A 20,353-nucleotide genomic window follows, 5' to 3' on the forward strand; every position below is an offset into this window, starting at 1 on the left:
CTGACAGGTAGTAGGAGGTCCCACCATTCAAATTACGAGGCTTGTGCTGTGGCCCGGAAAAAGACCGCAGCACAGGCCCCAATGGCAAAAGGCATGTTTACAAACATCCCTGACCCAACATCCCTGAACCATGTGCCAGGAACCACACGGTGCCTGGAACACAGTGCAAGATTGTTTTGGGGGGGCACCACAGGTGCCCCCCGGGATTCATAGTGGAGGCTCAGGGGGGACAGGGGCCCTGCTAGGGGCGCCCAGAGTCCCTTTCCAACAGCCTATCTATGGCAGTCGGCTCACCATGGAAAGTCTGTCAGGAAGGGACATCGTAATTCCTACGGCGGAGTCTGAGCATGCACCGCCCCTATTGTAGTGACTACGATCTGACCGACGGTCCGATCGTAGCGTCGGTCGGTCCCTCCAACCAATGCAGTATTACCAACCCGATCATATTGCTTCGGTTCGATAGCTCAGCTGGATGTTTATGGGACTGCCGCTGACGGCCAGTCGGTGGCAGTCCCACCGACATCCTAATCAGGCCCACAGTGGTGTAATGCAAAATGGTGGAGCCTCCACTGCTGGATGTGCTAAGGGGCTAATGAGTCTTGCATATCTCATGGATATTCATTGGTCTTGAGGTGAATAGGGGCTTCCTGAAGAGTTGGACCCACCGGCGCAAAAGGGGCTGTAAGGCCTGCGATACGCCCCTGCCAAAATGTTTGTGAATAGGTCCCATCATTGTTGTCATCCAGTCTGAACCTTTGAGTCAGTTTTTAACTAAAGAAAGTAACACTAACTTTTGTCCATTTTTACAATTTGTTTATATGAATAACAATTGGTAAACTATAAAGTAGATTTCAACAAAGGTTTGGTAGGTAATATGTAAAATATGTGGCAATTGATTTGGAGAGTAGCGGGTATTAAATGTATTGTTCTTGTCATAACAGTAGCCTACCTACCAAACTGTATTAATAAAATGACTTTCTTGTTTGCAGCGGGGCACAATGTTCACAGGATCAATTTCAGAAACATACAGGAGCAAATGTTATCAGAGCAACCACAAACAAGGAGAGTCATTTGAAGTTATGCTTTAAGCAAATTTACAGCAACGTAAGAGTAGTACCTATTGAGTTTGAGCGTGGTGCTTGTTCTACGGCTGCTTTCAAGTGCAGATCAACCAAAGAAATAAAAGGGAACAAAATACTTTGAATTATATATACTTCTATTTATACATTTATTTTTGGTCTTTCGTTACTTAATAATTTTCTCGGTTAGCCTATTTACGTTCTGCTGTTGCACAAGATCCCCTGACGGTTTAACAGTTCACTTTTAAAATGATATATTTTATAAACAACAAATACTGCATTAACGGTGAACTGTTTTTTGATCATAAACATTTTGGGGCCTATTTACGAGGTGGTTTGCGGGCAAGAATGACACAAACCTTAAGTCATATTCATGAAGCCACACAAGGCCACTTTGCGTAACCCTGAGTGGCTCCATACATCTTAAGTAAGGCAACGCAGCACAAATTGCTGCCCTGCCTTACTCTGCCTTAGGAAGGCATTTCATGGGCATTGCGTGGGTGTTCCTATGCAACTTTCATGGGTTTAGACATATTACCAGATTTACCAAAACTTGTAAACCTGGGAATGCGCCAAAAAGAGACACCTTTCTAGGAGAGGCTTAACGAGGAGAAATATCTTTTATTTCTCCTCACTACTTCCTCTTTTTGTGTGCAGTGTGTTCTGTAGCACACATAGATATAGGAATATGTCTCAGGAGTGTTTTTGTACAGGTGTCCCTTCGTGCATAAAAACAATCCTGCATGCAACAAAGGCACACTTGCACCATAGTGCAAGGGCGCCTGCATTGGCGCTAGGCTGCCAAAAGGGTGCCAGCTCAGATAAAAAGGCAGGAATGCGTCGTATTGCCTTAAATATGGTGCATTACTGCCCTTTCCCTGTCACGACGTGCAGCGCAGCAAGGTGAATTGCTGTGCTACACTGTGTGACCATTTCATAAATAGGCCCCTTATATTTTCAATGTATATAGGAATAAACATTTTGTATCTGATGAAATAGTACTTAAGCAAAGAACGCACTGCCATTACCTGCTTTGTGGTGGCGACGGTTTTGGTTTTGCCTTTGAAGAAAAAAGTTACACCTGTTAGATGAGGCAGTCGGAATGAAAAGTGCAAATTCACAAACAAAAACAGACAAGTGCGTTCAGATGTACTGTTTACTTCATAGTTGTGTGGCAAAAGTAAATCCTACCATTTCTGGACGAAGAACAACATTCAGAGTGAAATTCACCAGCAGAATTACTTTCAGCCCATCATGAGTCTGGAACAGGCAATTCTGGTGGCTGGTTGCCTTGTGTTTTTAGCATTTTGAAGTTGGATAGTGATGGAAGTACCTCATATTTGTGGAGGAAATTCGGAATCCTGAGAAGAATCTGACAGCCAGATTTCGTCCACCATGCCACCCAATAGGGAATTCTACTTCAACTAATCACTTTCTTCAAAAATTCACTAAATCATCCTGCAAAATGTCCTCTATCGTACTAACCTTATCTTGGAGGAAATTCAGTCTGTTGATTCCCTCTAAGATTTAGCATTTCTACAAATCGGAGCATTTTACTAACGAGACTACATGAGCCTCATTATTAGCACTTAACTTGAGGTAAACACACCTTATGAGGAAGCAGTGGCCCCTCCCACGCTTTCTTGCCCTTGACCTCCTCATGTAAAACACACCTTATGAGGAAGCAGTGGCCCCTACCACGCTTTCTTGCCCTTGACCTCCTCATGTACACTATGCATTCGGCCAGTAAAAATAATGGAGCCAGAGCTGTCTTGACTTTCACGAATGACTTTCAGATGTGAAATAGAGGGAACATTGTCTTGTGACGCACATGCTTTCTCTACTGCTGTTGTTTCAGAAACAGAACAGGGAGACTGCCATGGTCGGACAATTTATTAATAATAACAATGCTCCCTTTGTCAGAAGGCAGACATCACATACAGGATGAAATATGTTTTAGATGAAAATCAAGGTTAATGTCTGGATTCGCAGTATTCTTTCTCTCTTGCCAGTTTTCCGTGGCTCATGAAGCATTTCATCGCATTTAGTAATGTCTTGCATCATTTTTAGGTCGAGCATTCGAGACCTCTTGTATATACTTTAGTATATACTTATATGTGTATGTACTTTATGGGCTTTGGAGCTCAGCCCTAGGACTTGTCTGCTTCCGCTTAGGGACTTTTTTTTCTGTTCAACTGCCTCTATTTGACTGCCTTGACAGAAAACGACCAGCAGAGGTCAGTAAAATAACAGAATTGCTTTCGGCTGAGAGACTTTCTTTTTTTAATTTCTCTGGCAACTGCCTCTATTTAACTTTCTTGATAGAAAACGACCTGCAGAGGTCAGTAAAATACTAGAATATCTTTAGCATTCTCTAGATTCCAGTCCATAGAAATTATCTTCAATGAGCATCCGTGGACAATAATATTTTTTTCAAATCCTGTATTTTCAGTGATATGACCACCAAAGGCCCTGCTTTTATATTAAAAACAGAGCTTTGAACTATACCATTTCCCGATGAAAGGCAATATTTCTCTCCATGTGTTCCCATACCTGGCGTGTCACGCAGTTTGGTGCTTACTTTCCCTCCATGTTAAACAACAGTAGATGTTTCAGCACCCAGGGAGGTAATGTGCTGCATAGCTAAATACATATAAGGTTCCAAAAGCGGGACCGATTGCATTGCAAATGCTTGTTAACTCAGTTAGGAAGCATTCTGCCTAGGCTTAAGGCCTGGTTACTTTACTAGATTCATCCTGAGCCACAGCTCATGGTAATACCCCTTGTGTTCAAGGGGTGATACTGAATGTAATGTTCAAATTCATCTTGTCTAACTAATGAAATCGAAACTAAATTATTTGCTTCATCTAACTGCCTTTTATAGTGCTTTAGTTCAAGACTCTTTACAGATGGAAAGTCAATACAGATTTAATTAGGCACACGGTACAAGAAGGCAGTACATTGCTGTTTGTAGGCCGTGGCAAATAGGTGTTCTGTAGGTGTTTCTATTTAATTATACAGTTTATCTAGTGGCTTTTTGTGCATGAGAAGAAACAAAGGTGCATACATTAATTACCACGTACATAACACTTTTCCCCTTAAACGTAATTTCCAGCTAAAGCCAAAGTGCAACATTCAACTATGTGAGGCATTAAACAGCATTATTACATTGTATTTTACCTCAGTAGGGGATAGTAATCTCATGGTACCTTCTCTACACCCAGAGGCATACATCTCATCCTATCTATAGGCAGCCGTGGTCCGTGCAGGTAAGAGCGCTGGGGCTGGGTGGGGGGATTTCGACAGACGATGATGAGGAACATTAATTATTTAATTTTCCCTTGTGGTAATCTGTCGATTCCCCCTGCACCCCCAAACCAGCGCCACAGCTCTTATCTGCGCGAGCCGCTCCTAGGTGTTCCATTCTTTGCAAATGAGCGTCAGCTGGTCTTTTCCATTCTGTGAGCAATTTTGAAGTGTGCTGTGATCTTGCAGCAGTTCGTACTATGGGCTACTATCGAGGCTGATGGAGTAAGTCCATCAGCAATGCTAACGCTTGTATAAGTGACAAACTGCTATTTTTCAGGGTGGATTATCAGTATTATCCCTTGCAAGCTGCGTTATATCCCACCCTGTGAGCTTGTTCTCCGCCCTCACCAGTCTGTTGCTGCACCAGAGCAGTGCTCTACGGCTCTGTTCATCTAAGCGAGCCAGCCTCCCACTTAGCGCGTAGTGAAGCATTGGGTGATTTCCATGCAATTGCCAATCTCCTCTTAGCTAGGATCAGCATGAGCTCAGCGAATCTACACTCAACGTTTTGTATTTTGGGCGCACTTGGGGAGACCCAACAATCACTTCCCCAGGAGGGCATCAAATGTATGTATATTCTTTTAGGTGTTTTTAAAGAGAATCTAAGATGGCGCAGGGAAAGTGGGTAATCCCACAGATTTAGAGACAGAAAAAGACATTGGGATCCAGTTCACAAAAAGACATCAATCTACGCACTATAAACGTATGTATACAATTCACATAGATTACCTCGATATTAGGAATTCACACAATGAAATGTGTTACTTACCTGTAACTGCAGTTATCCAGTATTGGTGTTTTTCATAGATTCACATGCCTGAATCATTCCCCGTCGTAGGAATGGGAGTCCCCGGTACATAAAAAAAGTAATGTCCCATAGACATATAGATAACTAGGCCTAAAGGCCTCACATTAGTAACATATCCATGTCCTTTTGCAGAAAGGACAGAACTCTAGAAAAGAGCCAATCAGCTACCACCTCCCTCTAGAACCCTCCTGGAAGGAGCCTCAGTCCCTCAGGTTTTCGTACGCACAATGGTAAATAGGCGTATTACTGAGAGAAGTAGGTGAGCCCTTCCAGGGGAGGCGGGAGGGTTGCATGTGAATCTATGAAAGACACCAATACTGGATAACTGCAGTTACAGGTAAGTAACACATTTCTTATCCAGTAGTATGGGTGTCTTTCATAGATTCACATGCCTGAATCAGAGTATCAAGCAATGAACAAAGCACATTTTGCATGGTATGAAATATATGTAAGTCATCAGATAACAACATATCAAATGACTAATAGAAATACACATTCGCTAGTAAGAAATACCATCAAATCATACAACAGAGAAATGTGCATACCTGAGAAGGATGGAGGGATGAAAAGAGGGCTCACCTCTACTGAAAGAGATGATGAAGTACCGCTTGGCCCACTGCAGCGTCCTTCACGAGTTCTGTATCCAGGCAGTATTGCCTAGTGAAGGTATGTGGCGACATCCATTTTGCCGCTCTACAAATGTCTATGACCGGCACTCCTGCAAAAAGTGCCATGGACGTGGACATGGCCCTGGTAGAGTGGGCTCTCACTTTAGATTGCAGGGGTTGCCCTGCCTGTTCATGACAAAAAGAAGTAGCTGCAGAAATCCAGCATGAAATACTTTGTTTGGTGAGTGGAAGTCCCTTCCTGGGCCTGCTGTAAGCCACGAATAGTTGATGTGACTCTCTGAAGTTTTTTGTCTATCCAATATAAAATTTCAGGCATCTTTTAAGATCTAGAGAGTGCAATGACCTTTCCACTGTAGTACTGGGATTCGGGAAAAAAGAGCGCAAGACCACAGGTTCGTTGAGGTGGAAGTCCGACGGGACTTTTGGAATAAATTTAGGATTTGTCCTCAAAATGACTCTGTCCTGCTTGAATTGCTGAAAGGGTTCCTGTATCGAGAGGGCTTGGAGCTCACTCACCCGCCTCGCCGAGGTGAGTGCAAGCAGGAGGGCTGTCTTCCAAGAGAGGTATTTTAGGTCACCCTGTGTACTGGCTCAAAAGGATGCTTCATGAGCTGATTAAGGACTGTATTAAGGTGCCAGGTAGGTGGCAACATTTTCACAGGAGGGAAGGTTCTGTAGAGTCCTTTCAAAAACTGTTTGATCAACCTGTGGGACCAAAGAGAAGGGCCAGTAGGAGATCTTCTGTAACGGGAGATTGCCGCCAAGTGGACTCTGACTGAAGCATGAGCAAGGCCTGAGTTTGCCAGATGGAGAAGATAAGGCAGTATCTTTTCCGGAGAGGAAGAGAAAGGATGTATACCTTGAGCCTCACACCAGATGCAAAATCTCTTCCATTTTAAAGAGTATGGTTTTTTGGTACTATCCGCCCGTGCTCCAGCCAGGATGGCCCTACAGTCTGGTGGAATATTCAAATTCTGAAGTTCTCTGAACTCAGGAGCCAAGCCGCTAATTTGAGAGAGGCTAGATTTGGATGCTGGACTTGCTGGTTGCTCATTGTGAGGAGAGATGGGAACTGCTTCAAGCGGATCGGCGGCTCCAGAGATAGGCGTGGAGTTCCGTGAACCAATGTTGGCGTGGCCACGTTGGGGCTATCAGAATGAGTGTACAAGGCTCAGCCTTCAACTTTCTGAGGACCCTGGGAATCATTGGAAATGGTGGAAAGGCGTATGCAAAGACGTTGCACCATGCGATCGAAAATGCATTCCCTAGGGACCCTTTCTGGGGATTCCAGCTTGCAAAGTGTGGGAATTTGGTGTTGGATCTTGTGGCGAACAGGTCGATCCGAGGAGTGCCCCATTGGGAGAAGATTTGGTTGAGGATTCCTCGATCCAGTTCCCATTCGTGAGATGTTGACCTCTGTATGCCTGGGACGTACTCTGCTCGAAGAGATATATTGTATCCAATTAACCAGTTCCAGATTTTCTGCGAATCGTGAGAGAGTGTTATAGAGCGAGTCCCTCCTTGTTTGTTGAGGTAGTGCATCGTCTTAGTGTTGTCTGTACGGACGAGCACTAGGGAATTTTTAATTCTTGGCAGAAATGCTTGCAGGGCGAGGAAGACTGCCCGCAGTTCCAGGAGATTGATATGGAGGCCCTTTTCTAAGGGGGACCACTTCCAGCTTATTTGTAGCTCTTGAAGGAACGCTCCCCAACCTTCCAAAGAGGCGTCTGTTGTGATGACATGCGGTGTAGCCGGAACCAGAAAATGTAAGCCTTGAGAAAGGTTTCGAGCAGACATCCACCATTGTAGGGCCTTGACCATCTGAGGAGTTACTTTGATGAGATCGTCAAAAGACCCTGTGCATTGGACCCATAGTTTTGAGAGCGCCTCCTGGAGGGGGCGCATCCGCAACCGGCAGTGAGGTATCAAGAGGATACATGATGACATCATCCCCAGTAGAGATTTGAAAAGTCCGACTGTTAAGGTCCACTTTGAAGCTACACGCATAGCCAGCGTCAAAAGCTTGTTCTTTCTCTCTTGTATTGTATTGTATTGTATGGCATATTTGTATAGCGCAAACACTGTCACCCAAAGGGTATCCTGGCGCTTTGACTTTGACCAACCATACGCGTTGTTACGTTGCCACAATCTTACACTGTCCTAGGGAAAAGGTACGCTTCGTACCTCTTGAGATGGGAAGGCTCTCCTTAGTCGTGTGTCGAGGGTTTTGCACCTAGGAAATTGATGCGCTGAGAAGGTAGAAGGACTGATTTCTCCTGATTGAGCGTGAGTCCTAAATGATTGAAAAGTTGCAGACAAGCGTTGGAAGACCTGGACCTGTCTTTTAAGGATGGAGCCTTGATCAGCCAGTCATCCAGATACGGAAAGACTTGATGATGGTGCTGCCTGAGATATGCAGCTACTGGGGAGAGACACTTCGTGAAGATGCGAGGTGCAGACTTGAGCCCGAAGGGCAGGACGCGAAATTGAAAGGGTTTGCTTGCCACTGCAAATCTTAAATATTTTTAGTGATTTCTGTGAATTGGGATATGGAAGTAAGCGCCCTGAAGGTCCAGAGACGTCATGTAATCTTCCACTTCCAGGAGTTGTAAGACCTCCTGGATCATTACCATGCGAAACGACTGCTTCTTCAGGAATTTGTTGAGGGCCCTGAGGTCCAAAATCGGTCTCCACTTCTTCTTTTTTCTAAATTAAAAAGAAGCGAGAATAAAATCCCCTTCCTCGTTGAGACGGAGGTACCTTTTCTATTGCCCCTTTCTGGAGCATAAGAGAGACTTCTCGGAGAAGCAGCCGTAGATTTTTGTGATTCATTGGGCGGGGAGGAGTTTGGGGTGGAATATGCGTGAATTCCAGAGAATGGCCGAATTGAATCAATTGAAGGACCCAACGGTCCATGGTAATCTTTCTCCAATTTGTTAAGAAATGGGAACTCCTTCCTCCAATTTTTGATGAGGGTAATGAATCCGGGACTGGCTGAAGAGACATGTCATTGTCTAAGCCCATTGTTTTTCTGCTGTCCTCTACCACGAAAGGATGACTTGTCATAAGAAGATTGTTGTCCATGTTGCTGGCGTTGCTGATATTGGGGCTGACTCTGGCCTGAAGAGTATGAAGACCTGTATTGATACTTTCCTCTATAGAGGACTGTCCTCTTCCTCTAGACCCACGAAAGGACTGGTTCTTGTACTGGAGAGTACCTAGAGCCCTAGCAGTGTCCGTGTCCTTCTTTATATTTTGTAGCTCTTCATCAATTTTGGAGCCGAAGAGCAATTAGCCATCATAGGGCATATCCAATATTTTCGTTTGCACCTCGGGACGAAAGGAAAGTGCTCTTAGCCACCCTTGCCTTCGCAAGACTGCTGCTCCAGCCAGCTGTCGGAAACCAGTTGTAGCGATATCCATCGCACAGTCTATTATTTCTGACGCCGAGGTTTCACCCTCTAGTAACATTTTCTTTACCTCCTCGGATGTATCTGGTAATTACGATAGATATGGGGCTATATCCGCCCATAATTGTCTATTGTAGCATCCCAGGAGCGCTAAGGCATTGGCTGCCTTCACCGTCATTGCAGACATTGAGGAGAACCGCTTCCCAATGTTGTCTAACCTCCTGCCTTCCTTATCCGGAGGTGCCAATAATGGGGCAGAAGGATTTCGGGAATTCTTCTGTGCCGCCTGCGTCACTACTGAGTCCGGTTTGGGGTGTCCTATCAAACAAGCCGGTGCAGCATCAGGTGCTCTATACTTTTTATCCAATCGAGGTACCACCGGCGGTACGGAGGAAGGGTTCTGCATGACTTTAACCCCCTGAGTCCATAAATAATCAATAATGGGTATTGATCTCACTGCTTTTTTGAGAGGTTCTTTAAAATCATACAAGAAACAGTCTTGTTCTTGAGAGACCATTGCTATTTTAAAACGTTGAGCGTCCCTCTCAACTACATTATGGAAACCTCCAATGTCGCCTGGTGGAGAATCTGCGGGCGCAGGCACTGGAGACGCAGAAGAGGGAATGACATAGTCATCCCAGTCAACATGCATAGATTGGGCATCTTGCAGTTCTCCCTCTTCCTGCTGTTCTTCCTCTTCCTCATCAGAAGTCGGAGGATGTGGCAGATCAAACCGCTCAGGCTGAATATTTAGAGGTGGAGGCTGTGGTTTTGGTGAAGGAGATACTGTGGTAGGCGGTGGAGCAGGTGACTCTGGAAACCTCTGCTTGTAGTCTTGAATAAGGTACCTTAAGTCAGTAACTAAAGAGGCTGGCAGGCAAACCATAGGTTGAGGTGGGGGATGATATTCCTCCTCCTGATCCTCATCTTCGTCCGAACTTTGGCATTTTACATTAAGTTCCGAAGGACTTGTTGCCGTCTGAAACATGTCCCCCTCATCTGAATCCTGCTCTTGAAGAAGACATGCTGGAGGCAGTGGATGAACTCTGCTTGGCGATGTTAAAGCCGGTGTGAGTGCCTTTTTTGTGATTTTTAGGCGTACACATGAGGTTTGGAGACCAGAATCCATCATCGTCGACGAGGCCGTCGACGGCACGGTCGTCGACGGTGGAACGTTGACGGGTGTCGTAGAAGGTAAAGTCATCCCGATGTCTTCGTCGACGGTATCTTCGTCGACGGTGCCTTCGTCGACGAGCCCTTCGTCGACTATGCTTTCTTCGGTCGATGGTGCCGACATCGACGGTATTGGCTTCGTCATCGAGGTTGTCGCCGATCCCGTCGTCGGCGAGGTCAGCGTCGACGGTGTTTTCTTGATGGCTATCGTCGACGACAAAGTCTTACCTGCCGTCGACGATGGGGTCGTAGTCGTCGACGAGGATAATGACGACGATGCCGTCAACGTAGACACAGTCGTCGTCGACGTAGATACATGTGAAGCAGTAGACACAGCTTTTCTCAACGATGAAGATGTCGTCCACGATGCCGTCGTCGACGGTGTCAAAGCAGGCTTTTTGAAGGTGTGAACTTCCTGAGAGGAAACCTTCACAGAAGTTGCCTTGGATAGAATCTATGAAGACTTCTTTGATGTCTTCTTTTGAGGAGGAGTCGTAGGGCTAGGAGAAGCCACCCTTGGTCTCTTTAGAGAAGATCTTGAGGAGACTGAAGAACCTTCACTTTCCTCAGAAGATTCAAGGTGGTCCCTGTCTTTCAGCCTTTGGAGCCAGATTAAAAGGCGTCCTTCACGGTCTTTGAGGGTTTTAGTGGAAAAGGTACGACATACCTTGCAGTCTTTAGAAGAATGGTCCGGATACAGGCAATACAGGCAGTCTTTATGCTGGTCATCAACATGTAGCCTTTTCTTTCCACATGAACCACAGGATCTAAAAAGACCCTTTTTTGGTGTGTCTGCCATGATGGTATCAGCAGTCATAGAAGAAACAGGATAAGATATCCAAGAACACTGGAAACCAGTTGTGAAGAAAAATCCGAGCAGAGCTCAGAGGAGAATCCCTTAGCACAACGTGCGGTAGAAAATCTGAGGGACTGAGGCTCCTTCCAGGAGGGTTCTAGCGGGAGGTGGTAGCTGATTGGCTCTTTTCTAGAGGTTGGTCCTTTCTGCAAAAGGACATGGATATGTTACTAATGTGAGGCCTTTAGGCCTAGTTATCTATATGTCTATGGGACATTACTTTATTTATGTACCGGGGACTCCCATTCCGACAACGGGGAATGATTCAGGCATGTGAATCTATGAAAGACACCCATAATACTGGATAACTAGTGAAAGTATTCCTCACAATGAACACAAACCGCAGATCCCTGGTGTACTTAATTTCTACTAGAAATACTACTGTGTAATGCAATATGTAATAATTTTAATGAACTCTGATTTCGAAAAAATGAGTACTCCAATGGACTGTTCCTCATGACAGACAATCCACTGGTGTATGCATGACAGAAATGTGCAAAAACAAATATTTTTTCATTCTTTCTTTCTTTCTAGAGAAAAATGTTTTTTCTCGAGAGAGTCCTTTCCTCTACAGTACCTTGAGCTACCTGGTGGCACCCTTCCTTTTCTCATACAAGAAAACCACTTAGTTCTGCTTTTGCGAAGAGTAACTGGCCAAGTGGCTTTCTAAGTAAACTGTAAAACGTTTATACCCCCGATTAACCCCCATCTAGCATCTTCACCATAAAAATGTTAATTTTTGAATTAAAGCTGCATACTTTTCATGAAAGGTATCACACTGCTTGGAAAAATATGTTACGCATGCCCCATTCCAATGTTAACGGTGTCTGAGCACTTTACCCTAAGCCACCCTTCATGTCTTGACTACTCAGTGCCACTACTCTCAGAGAGTCAAAGATAACTAAGACATGTCTTGGTATTCAGTTGGTTTACTGTATACGTGATTCCTCAGGATTAAGAGACAACAAGTAATACTCTTCTCAAGGATTGCCCAGCTGTCCCAGAGTTCCCTAAGCTCTCAGAGAACTGGCCTTACAGGCGGTAACCCTTAATATCAATAAGGGAGTCACCAGAACAGAGAGGGCATCATACTCATAGGAGGTGTAGTGATAGTGCTTCAACATCAACAAATGAGGCTTTACATGCATTGAAGTAGCACACCCTTGTCGCTCTATGCAGCTGCAGCATCTGTGTGCTAAAGGGGAGTTCCCCGCCTCTTACCCTGATTCACCAGAGATATATTGTAATAGCAAGTCCTGAATTAATTTCCCCATTGTTTTTCACCCACCATGCCACCTCAGTTTGGACCCAGACATACGCAAATCAGCCTTGACCCTGCACCAATCGGAACAGTCCACCCTGAACAGTCAGGCTAGGTCCTACCTGAACCGGAAAACCAGCAACTCTGGACCGGTTTCACCCTTACTATGGGCTCATCAGCCAGGTATGGCTTGATTTCTGTGCCACAGTGAGCACAGTTTTTAATTTGCATATAGCTGCGTTCAAACTGAGGTAGCATGGTGTGCAGAATAACATTGGGATGCAGCCAAGTGATTACCAGTGGCTGAGATGAATTCAAGCATTACATATATTGCTGTTTTTATACTTATGGTGTCACCCTAAGTGGGACGGGTATGCCCAGATGTGGGTCCGCGCACACTGTGTCACTGGAACCAAGTTGCACCCGGCAAATAATCCCATAACTAGGGCAAAACTGGTCCTGGGTTGCTTGTGTTCTTCTTCAGGGAGGACCTGGCATGGCAGTTTGGGATGGCCGGTTCCTATTGGAGCAGGGTCAAGACTGATTTTCATATAGCTGGGACAAAACTGAGGTGGCATGATTTGCAGAATAAGGATGGATTGAAATGCTGATCCAAGTGATTACCAGTGGCTGAAATGCATTCCTCCATCACTGTTTTGTATACTTACTGTTCTTACTCCCAGCATTAGGGATGGGGTGATGATGGGACATGCTACTCAATGCACTACCACTGCAGTTTTGTGTGTGTTTGGGGCAGGTGTCTGTGGTGTATACATGCTGGCCGTGTGCACTTCAGAAGCATGTCCCAATCTTACTCAATCGTGCAGTAGTGACTGTGTGAATCACGTTTGCACTGCAGGAGCACATCCCACACTTACACCTAGCTGCAGCACACATACTGCAGGCGAATTCCCTATCCTTAATAGCGCCCCCGCCATGTCCTTAACCACAACAGTGAGCTCTGTGCAGACAGGCTGCATTTCGGTATTTTGAAAAGGAGTAAAGAAAGCAAACCACCTGTTCTTCAACTTGAAAGTCTTTATTTTTGTCCAAATCAGCTCTGTTCTTTTCATGTGCTTTATTTTTTCTTTACTGTCTGTCCCTTAATATCTCTTTCCTCCCCTTCCCTGTCACTCTCTCTTTCCGCTTACATTCACTAACTTCACCCCTAGGTTTGCAGTCTGTTGCTTCCGAGCCCCGCATACAGTAATCTGCATTTGCAGCAGGTGTTAGTGGGTCTGTGAGTGGTGAGATCACCCAGATTCTGAAAGGTCGTGTGGATCTGTCGTTCCCATTAACTCCCATTTGGCTATTTAGAGGGGCTAGGCAACATGACCCACTTAAAGCTTCGCTTTATGCTGTCTTGTCACCATGGCCTACAGAGGGCGTAAGTGGGTAAGAAAATAAATATAAAAAAATATATTTTTAAGAAGGGATTTGCAAATGAATCCAACTTTGCAGGTTTTGCGAATTCTGGCCCTCCCTGGGGCGAATGAGCCCTACTGGGGCTTCAGGATTCGCAAATCAGCACTCCGTGGGTGCCAATCCCTGCGGACACCCCACGTTGGGCACAGCTGAGGTCTGTGTGCAGAGGGAGCAGGCCTCCCATGGAGGGTTTATTCTGTGTCTTGCAAAAGGTCAAGCTTTGCAGTCCAGTTCTGCTATGAACAGCTAAACACCGCCCACAGCAGGGTTAGACCGCCTGCGGAGGGTTGGGCGCAAAAAGATAGACACACTAATTTATTAATCAGGTTTGTATATCTTGTAAATACATTTTCTTTCACAGTTTCTTAAAGGAAGTTTTCCTAGCTTGTCTTTTAGAGCAATTATTGAGAACAATCTGTGAACTGCTTATTGAAATGGATTGTAATAGTGCCAAGACCCTGAAGAAGCGAGCAGTAAATCATGAAAGACATATTGGCAATAAAGAATTAATTGTATTTTCAGTAAACTGAGAAATATGTGATCCGTGAAGATGAATACATCAAATCCAAAAGATACCTAGCAAGTTAAAATTGCCTTGATTTAGTTTAAGGATTCTAGGAAACATATTGCAATTAAATATAGATGCGCCCCTCAAGTTCAGTCAAGACACTCCTGACATCATGAAGATGGCAACGCTGCCACTGATGAAACAAGTTAGCACATTTCAATGAGCACCGATGCATTTGTTGTTTTAAGAAAAAGATTGCAAAATGCATGTCTTACCTCTTGTTCACAAACTTCATACAAAACTGTAAGAGAAAATACAAAGTACATTTGTCAATTGTTGATTGTGTCTACTTATGGAGAACATGCATTTATTAATTTTGCATTTTTTATATATCATCTTGCACGTTGTAACGACTATCTAGTGGCTTGGCTTTGGTTAGTTGCTGCATGAAATGGCTCATTATAGTTTTGCCCTTTGCTATATATTTATATATTTAACAACAAAGCAATGATTCAGCTCTCCAACATGTGTAATGATTAATATTTTCCATAAGTACAGACAAGGCGAAGAGTTGAATTACACAAGCATTGAAAATGCAATAGGTCTCGCATTTAATTAAGTTAAAGCCATTTGCTTTGCTAATGGTATTGTATAGCAGAGGAAATGGCTTTAACTTAATAAAAGGAGCGACCTATTGCATTTTTAATGCTTGTTTAACTTTAATGACAGGTTGCCCAAATCCATGTATGCATTCCAAGATACTGCTTTCTCCGATTGATTCCCTATCAGAAACGAGGGACCCAAATCTCTATGTGCTTACAAATGTTGGCCTGTATTACAATTTACCGACACTATTGTTTTTGATTCCCATATAAATCACAATATTTGTTCAAAAAACTAGAGTGAAAAATGCACCATTCTAGGTATCTATGCCAAGTAACGGAGTTGAATACAAGCATTTGCAATGCAATATGTCTCGCATTATTAAAGTTTGAGCTAATGGTGTTGCATTATTTAGCAATGCCGATAGCTCAACCATTATTAATGCGAGACCTATTTCATTGCAAATGCTTGTTTATGTGAGGTTCATCTGACAGTAAAGAGGTGTTTGTGACTAAGTCATGCGGGTCCCTGGTCCTCCTGAGTTGACCCCTCCTGGGGAGATGACCCCTCCTGGACTTGTCTGACACCCCCCCCCCCCCCGCAGTGAGGAGCAGTGTGCACGCCCGCGCACACACACAAACAAACATAAGGTCAGTCCGACGTTCTCTGCAGCAGCGACCCCTCATCCCGCCACTATTACGTGAACAGGTCAGGAGTGCCTGTTACACACTCTGAGGTGCCTGGGCGCTCTATGAAGCCACGGGGGAGGTGGGCCGGATACAAACACACACACACAGGCGTCCCGCTAATGTCCTCGAAGCGCAATGCCTGACCCTACTCCATATCTTGCATTGTCTGGACAGGAGCCCATGGGATGCCACACATGAGCGCTCCCACAATCACAAATCAAAAATGTCAGGTTGGCGACCGCCCTCTCCCTCCTGCAGGCCCCACTCCGGCCAGCAACACTGCATGGTGTCTTGTGCCCTCAGTTCAGTGCCAAGAAGGGTGAACACAGGCACACATTAAAGGTGTCCTGTCTACCGCCCACCACAGCACCCGTGCCAGGCCTCCGACCACAGTGCACATCACACACAGCGTCTGCTAATGCAGTGGATAATAAACACACAGGCTGTCAGTGTCCTGCCAAGCACCCTCGTGACGTCACTGCTCCCCTATGCACACACGTCTCCGTGCCACGCTGCACAGTGTCTGCAGCCGGCATCAGTGCCAATAAAGGCCCTTGGCCGGATCCCCACCGAGTATGCATGACAGTCAGCAGCCATCAAAGAAGCACAGGGGCAGCTGCACACAGATGCGCAGGCACACAACCTAAAACAGACACACGCCTCAAGGATGGCATGTGAGACCCTCTTCTCCATCAATGCGAACTAACACCTGCTGTTGCAGTGCAGCCATGTTCTTAGGCACAGATAGATGCACACAAGGGCAGCGCGCGCCGAAGATGCAGTGTCAGCCCCCCTCCTCTGCCTCCAGTGCAGCAGGTGGGTCTGTTGGTGCATGCCGGTCAGAGAGGCATCATTAAAGCAGGAGGGGGCGCACGGGGGCTCGCACAACCTGCAGGAGGCGTCAGTCATACACAGCAACAAGGGGCTTCCACCAGGCGGGCAGAGCAGCATGAACCCATGCAACCTTCAGCACCACTGCCCTGCTCTCTGCCCACCCATTCTCTCCTGCCCATAAATGCGTCACAGCATCACCAGCCCGTGCAAGCTTCAGTACCACTGCCTGGCTCTGCCTGCCCTGCTCTCTGCCCACCCGTCTTCCTCTCCTGCCATGTCTATGGATGTGTCACAGCAGCACGAGTCTGTGCAAGCTTCAGCAACACTGCCCTGATCTGCCCGCTCTTTGCCCACCCGTGCTGTCCTGCCTTTGGATGTGTCACAGCAGCACGATCCCGTGCAAGCTTCAGCACCACTCTGCCTGCCCATCCATGGGGCTTGACGACCCGACACATGCTCTCCTGCATGGGTGCGTCATGCAGCACGGGCTCGTGCAAGCTTCAGCAACACTGCCCAGCGCTGCCTGCTCTGTGCTCACCGTGCTCTCCTGCCAGCGAATGCGTCACAGCAGCACGGGCGCGTGTAGGCTTCAGCACCACTGCCCGGCTCTGCTTGCTCTCTGCCCACCACAAGAGACCACCTCCTGCCCGAGGATGCGTCACAGCAGCACGGGCTTGTGCAAGCTTCAGCACCTCTGCCCATTTCTACCTGCTCTGTGCCCACCCATGCTCTCCTGTCCGCATATGCGCCACAGCAGCACGAGCCTGTGCAAGGTTCTGTACCACTACCCTGCTCTCTGCCCCTCCGTGCTTCCCTGTCCTTGGATGTGTCACTGCGCCCGTGCAATCTTCAGCACCACTGCCTGGCTCTGCCTGCTCTCTGCCCACCCATGCTCTCCTACCCCGGTGCGCATGCAGGGAGGGGAGGTGCGAGAGTCTGGCTGATGCAGACTTCCTCTCCTCCACAACAACGGATATGCATGAGATGCCGGCACAGTTGACATAGACATAGACGTGTTTGCACCATCTCCAAAGCATAGACAGGATCCTCGACACAGAACCACGCGCAATTTCGTCCTCAAGAATGTGCATTTTCGAGAGCAGAACACATGCATCACAAACAAGCAGGGCAGAGTGAAAAGACAGATGGAAAGGAAGGTGATGACGTATGAGATGCGTAGATGATGTCAGGAGAAAAGGAGCGTATGTATACCCCCCCAACCCCCCAGGTAACGTGTACACAGTACATACAAAGTTATGATCGTGGAAATAGAAGTTGCGAGTATTGGTGACAGCGTCAAATTGCTAGACCCCAAAAACGAGACTCGCTGGAGCTGTGTAGTTACCAATGTCTACTAGGTCACAGGGTCACTGAAGACATTAAATGTATAGTCCCGGGTAAATAAAGTAAGTGGGGTGTTGTCTTTAATACAATAAACATTATTTGCATTTTTTTTTTTAATCCAAGGACTCATAACGCTGCCTCCAGTCCCTGGTTACACAGAAGTATCATGTTGTTCTAAGTAGGAAGCAGTGCCAGATTGACTGCTTGAATGAAATGACAATGCACAGGAAGGATTATTGAAAGAAGTATGGTCAAGCGCGGCGTTGCCACTGTTTCGCTTTAATATTAAACAGACAGTTGTGATTCAATTATCTAAATCCCACAATCTAAGCGTGTGAATGTAGGCAGTTGTGCCACGGTGGTTCGCGACGCTTCCTTCAGTTAAGCATTACCTGTCATTTAAGTTCTCGAAGGCATTGGGCTATCAGGCAAGGCACGGGATCGGCTCTACCGATCCCTGCTGGTCGGCACACCAATGTTAATTGCCGAATAACTTGATCACGTTGCATGAAACTCTCCTCCTGAGGCCGCCATCTTGCACCATGAACGGCGCTGGTTGGAGTCTCTTTCTGACGCCGTCACCGGGCTCGACGCCAGGCTTGGTTAAGGAGCGAGTGCAACCTAGCGGCCATCTTAGGAAGGCTTTCTCTGCCGAGAGGTTAATCCCACTCGCAATGGGGCACTGAGTGCAGGCCCACGCTACATTACTAGCTGTCGCTCTAGTTTTTTTTTTTTGCGATACATCATAATAGCAACACAGACAAGAAAAGCTCTACTCTAAAGATTAACTGGTGGAAGGGTGTAGAGACAAAGACATAAAAGAAGGACTAGACAAAGGTAAACATGACGCAGTTAAAAATGACAACGGACCAGAGAGGGAGCATGTCTGCAAGGAGTTCTGCCTCCTGATTGGCTGTTTAAATAGAAACCTGTGGTGCGCGCACCACAGAGGAGCCGACGCGGGAATCGAAACTAGTGGTGCGCGCGCACACCAGAGGAGCGGGGCAAGGGAGCGCGAAGACGCCGAGACGAGGTAGGGGATGTGTGTGTAAGTGCCGGGGGTTCTCTGCTATGTGTGTGCGTGCGTGTGTGTATGCGGGCGTGTGTGTATGCGGGAGGGGAGGGGGTTCTGTATGTATGTATGTGTGTGTGTATGGGGGGGGCTGTATGTGTGTTGTGAAGAGCCTGCCGGAATCGGAGCGCGTGACCTGATCCTGGCAGGCTGCTGCTGCGTGCGCGTGACAGTCTGTTGTCCTCTCCGGCTCCCCTTGAGTCCTTGAAAGCCGGAATGATGACAATAGTCTCGCTCTGCGACTGCAGGCCTTTGGCCTGCAATCGCAGGGCGAGACCTAAAAAAAGGATCTCATGAACTACAATAGAACATTTTTAGTGTTATTGCCCTGAAGAAGACCTTTTGGTTCGAAATGTGTTGGCTACGGTCATTTTTAAGAAGACATTCTTCAATAAAGAAATAAGAACCTGCTGAATTGATGTGCTTCTCTTCACCTTGTCTGTACTTGTGGAAAATATTAATCATTACACATGTTGGAGTGCTGAATCATTGCTTGTAAATACCATCAATAACCTTGGAGGCTTAAGGGGTATTGAGCCTCTGATTCTTTGCACCCCCATATATTGCAGAAACATTAAAATTTTAGACATTGAGATAGGTGTCTTCGCAACTACCCTATACCCCTTGGTTTGTGTCTTTTAAATATTTATATATGTAAAGCTTAGTGCCCTGTATCTGATGCTCCAATTAAGAATTGAATAAAGTGGAATTTGTCTATAGAATTCTGCTCAGTGACGAGTGGGCTGTTTGTTACAAATCAGATGGATCCTTGTAGGTTATAGATGTAGTTTTATTTAACTTAGTTGCAGGTTACAGGAACGCCCAACCAGGAGCAGTAGATTACAACATTGTTCTAGCACCAAGATCTTCTGGATGCTGGAGTAACAGAACAGATACTATTGGCCGGATAATTCAGCTGGTAAAATAATTTTGGAAATAAGCCGCAATGCAGCCCGGCCCCATTCACTAGCCCCCACCTGGTCCCCTTTCATTGCACAAGGACAACTTCTAAAGCTATTTTTTAAAAATTGAACCATCTCACCTTCCGCGTTTCGTTCTTTCGAACTTCGTAATGGCTCTGTATTAGCGCGTAGATTTTACCGGCTTTGGATCGTGTCTCTGCAATACAGGACGGTAGGCTGCTACTCTGGCCTTCACCATTTCTAATTACTATCTGGGGTGACTACTTCCCCCAAGACTACACCTCCAGATTCCTACGGAAGGTATCAAGGCGCAATTTTTGCCCAGTCACTCACAAGTATATGTTGGGGTGATCTGAACAAACCTCCAGTCTTGAACGGAGGAATGGGAATTGATACTCTATACAAATTGATATTTTGCATATATGCTGGG

General features: G+C 46.1%; 1 protein-coding gene across 10 annotated transcripts in view; it reads right to left on the bottom strand.

Annotated features, from left to right (window-relative positions):
* BLNK (B cell linker) overlaps positions 1-20,353 on the bottom strand; it is an 849,614-nt gene that overhangs the window by 119,744 nt on the left and 709,517 nt on the right. For all 10 annotated transcript variants that reach the window (XM_078643456.1, XM_078643447.1, XM_078643446.1 and 7 more), the window contains 2 exons: positions 14,734-14,759; positions 2,108-2,139 (listed from right to left, as the gene is read on the bottom strand). In XM_078643456.1, coding sequence (XP_078499582.1) covers positions 2,108-2,139; positions 14,734-14,759 — 58 coding nt within the window. The remainder of the gene's footprint in view (positions 1-2,107; positions 2,140-14,733; positions 14,760-20,353) is intronic.

This window comes from Lissotriton helveticus, chromosome 5_1 (assembly GCF_964261635.1).
Source record: "Lissotriton helveticus chromosome 5_1, aLisHel1.1, whole genome shotgun sequence".
NCBI classification, from domain to species: domain Eukaryota; kingdom Metazoa; phylum Chordata; class Amphibia; order Caudata; family Salamandridae; genus Lissotriton; species Lissotriton helveticus.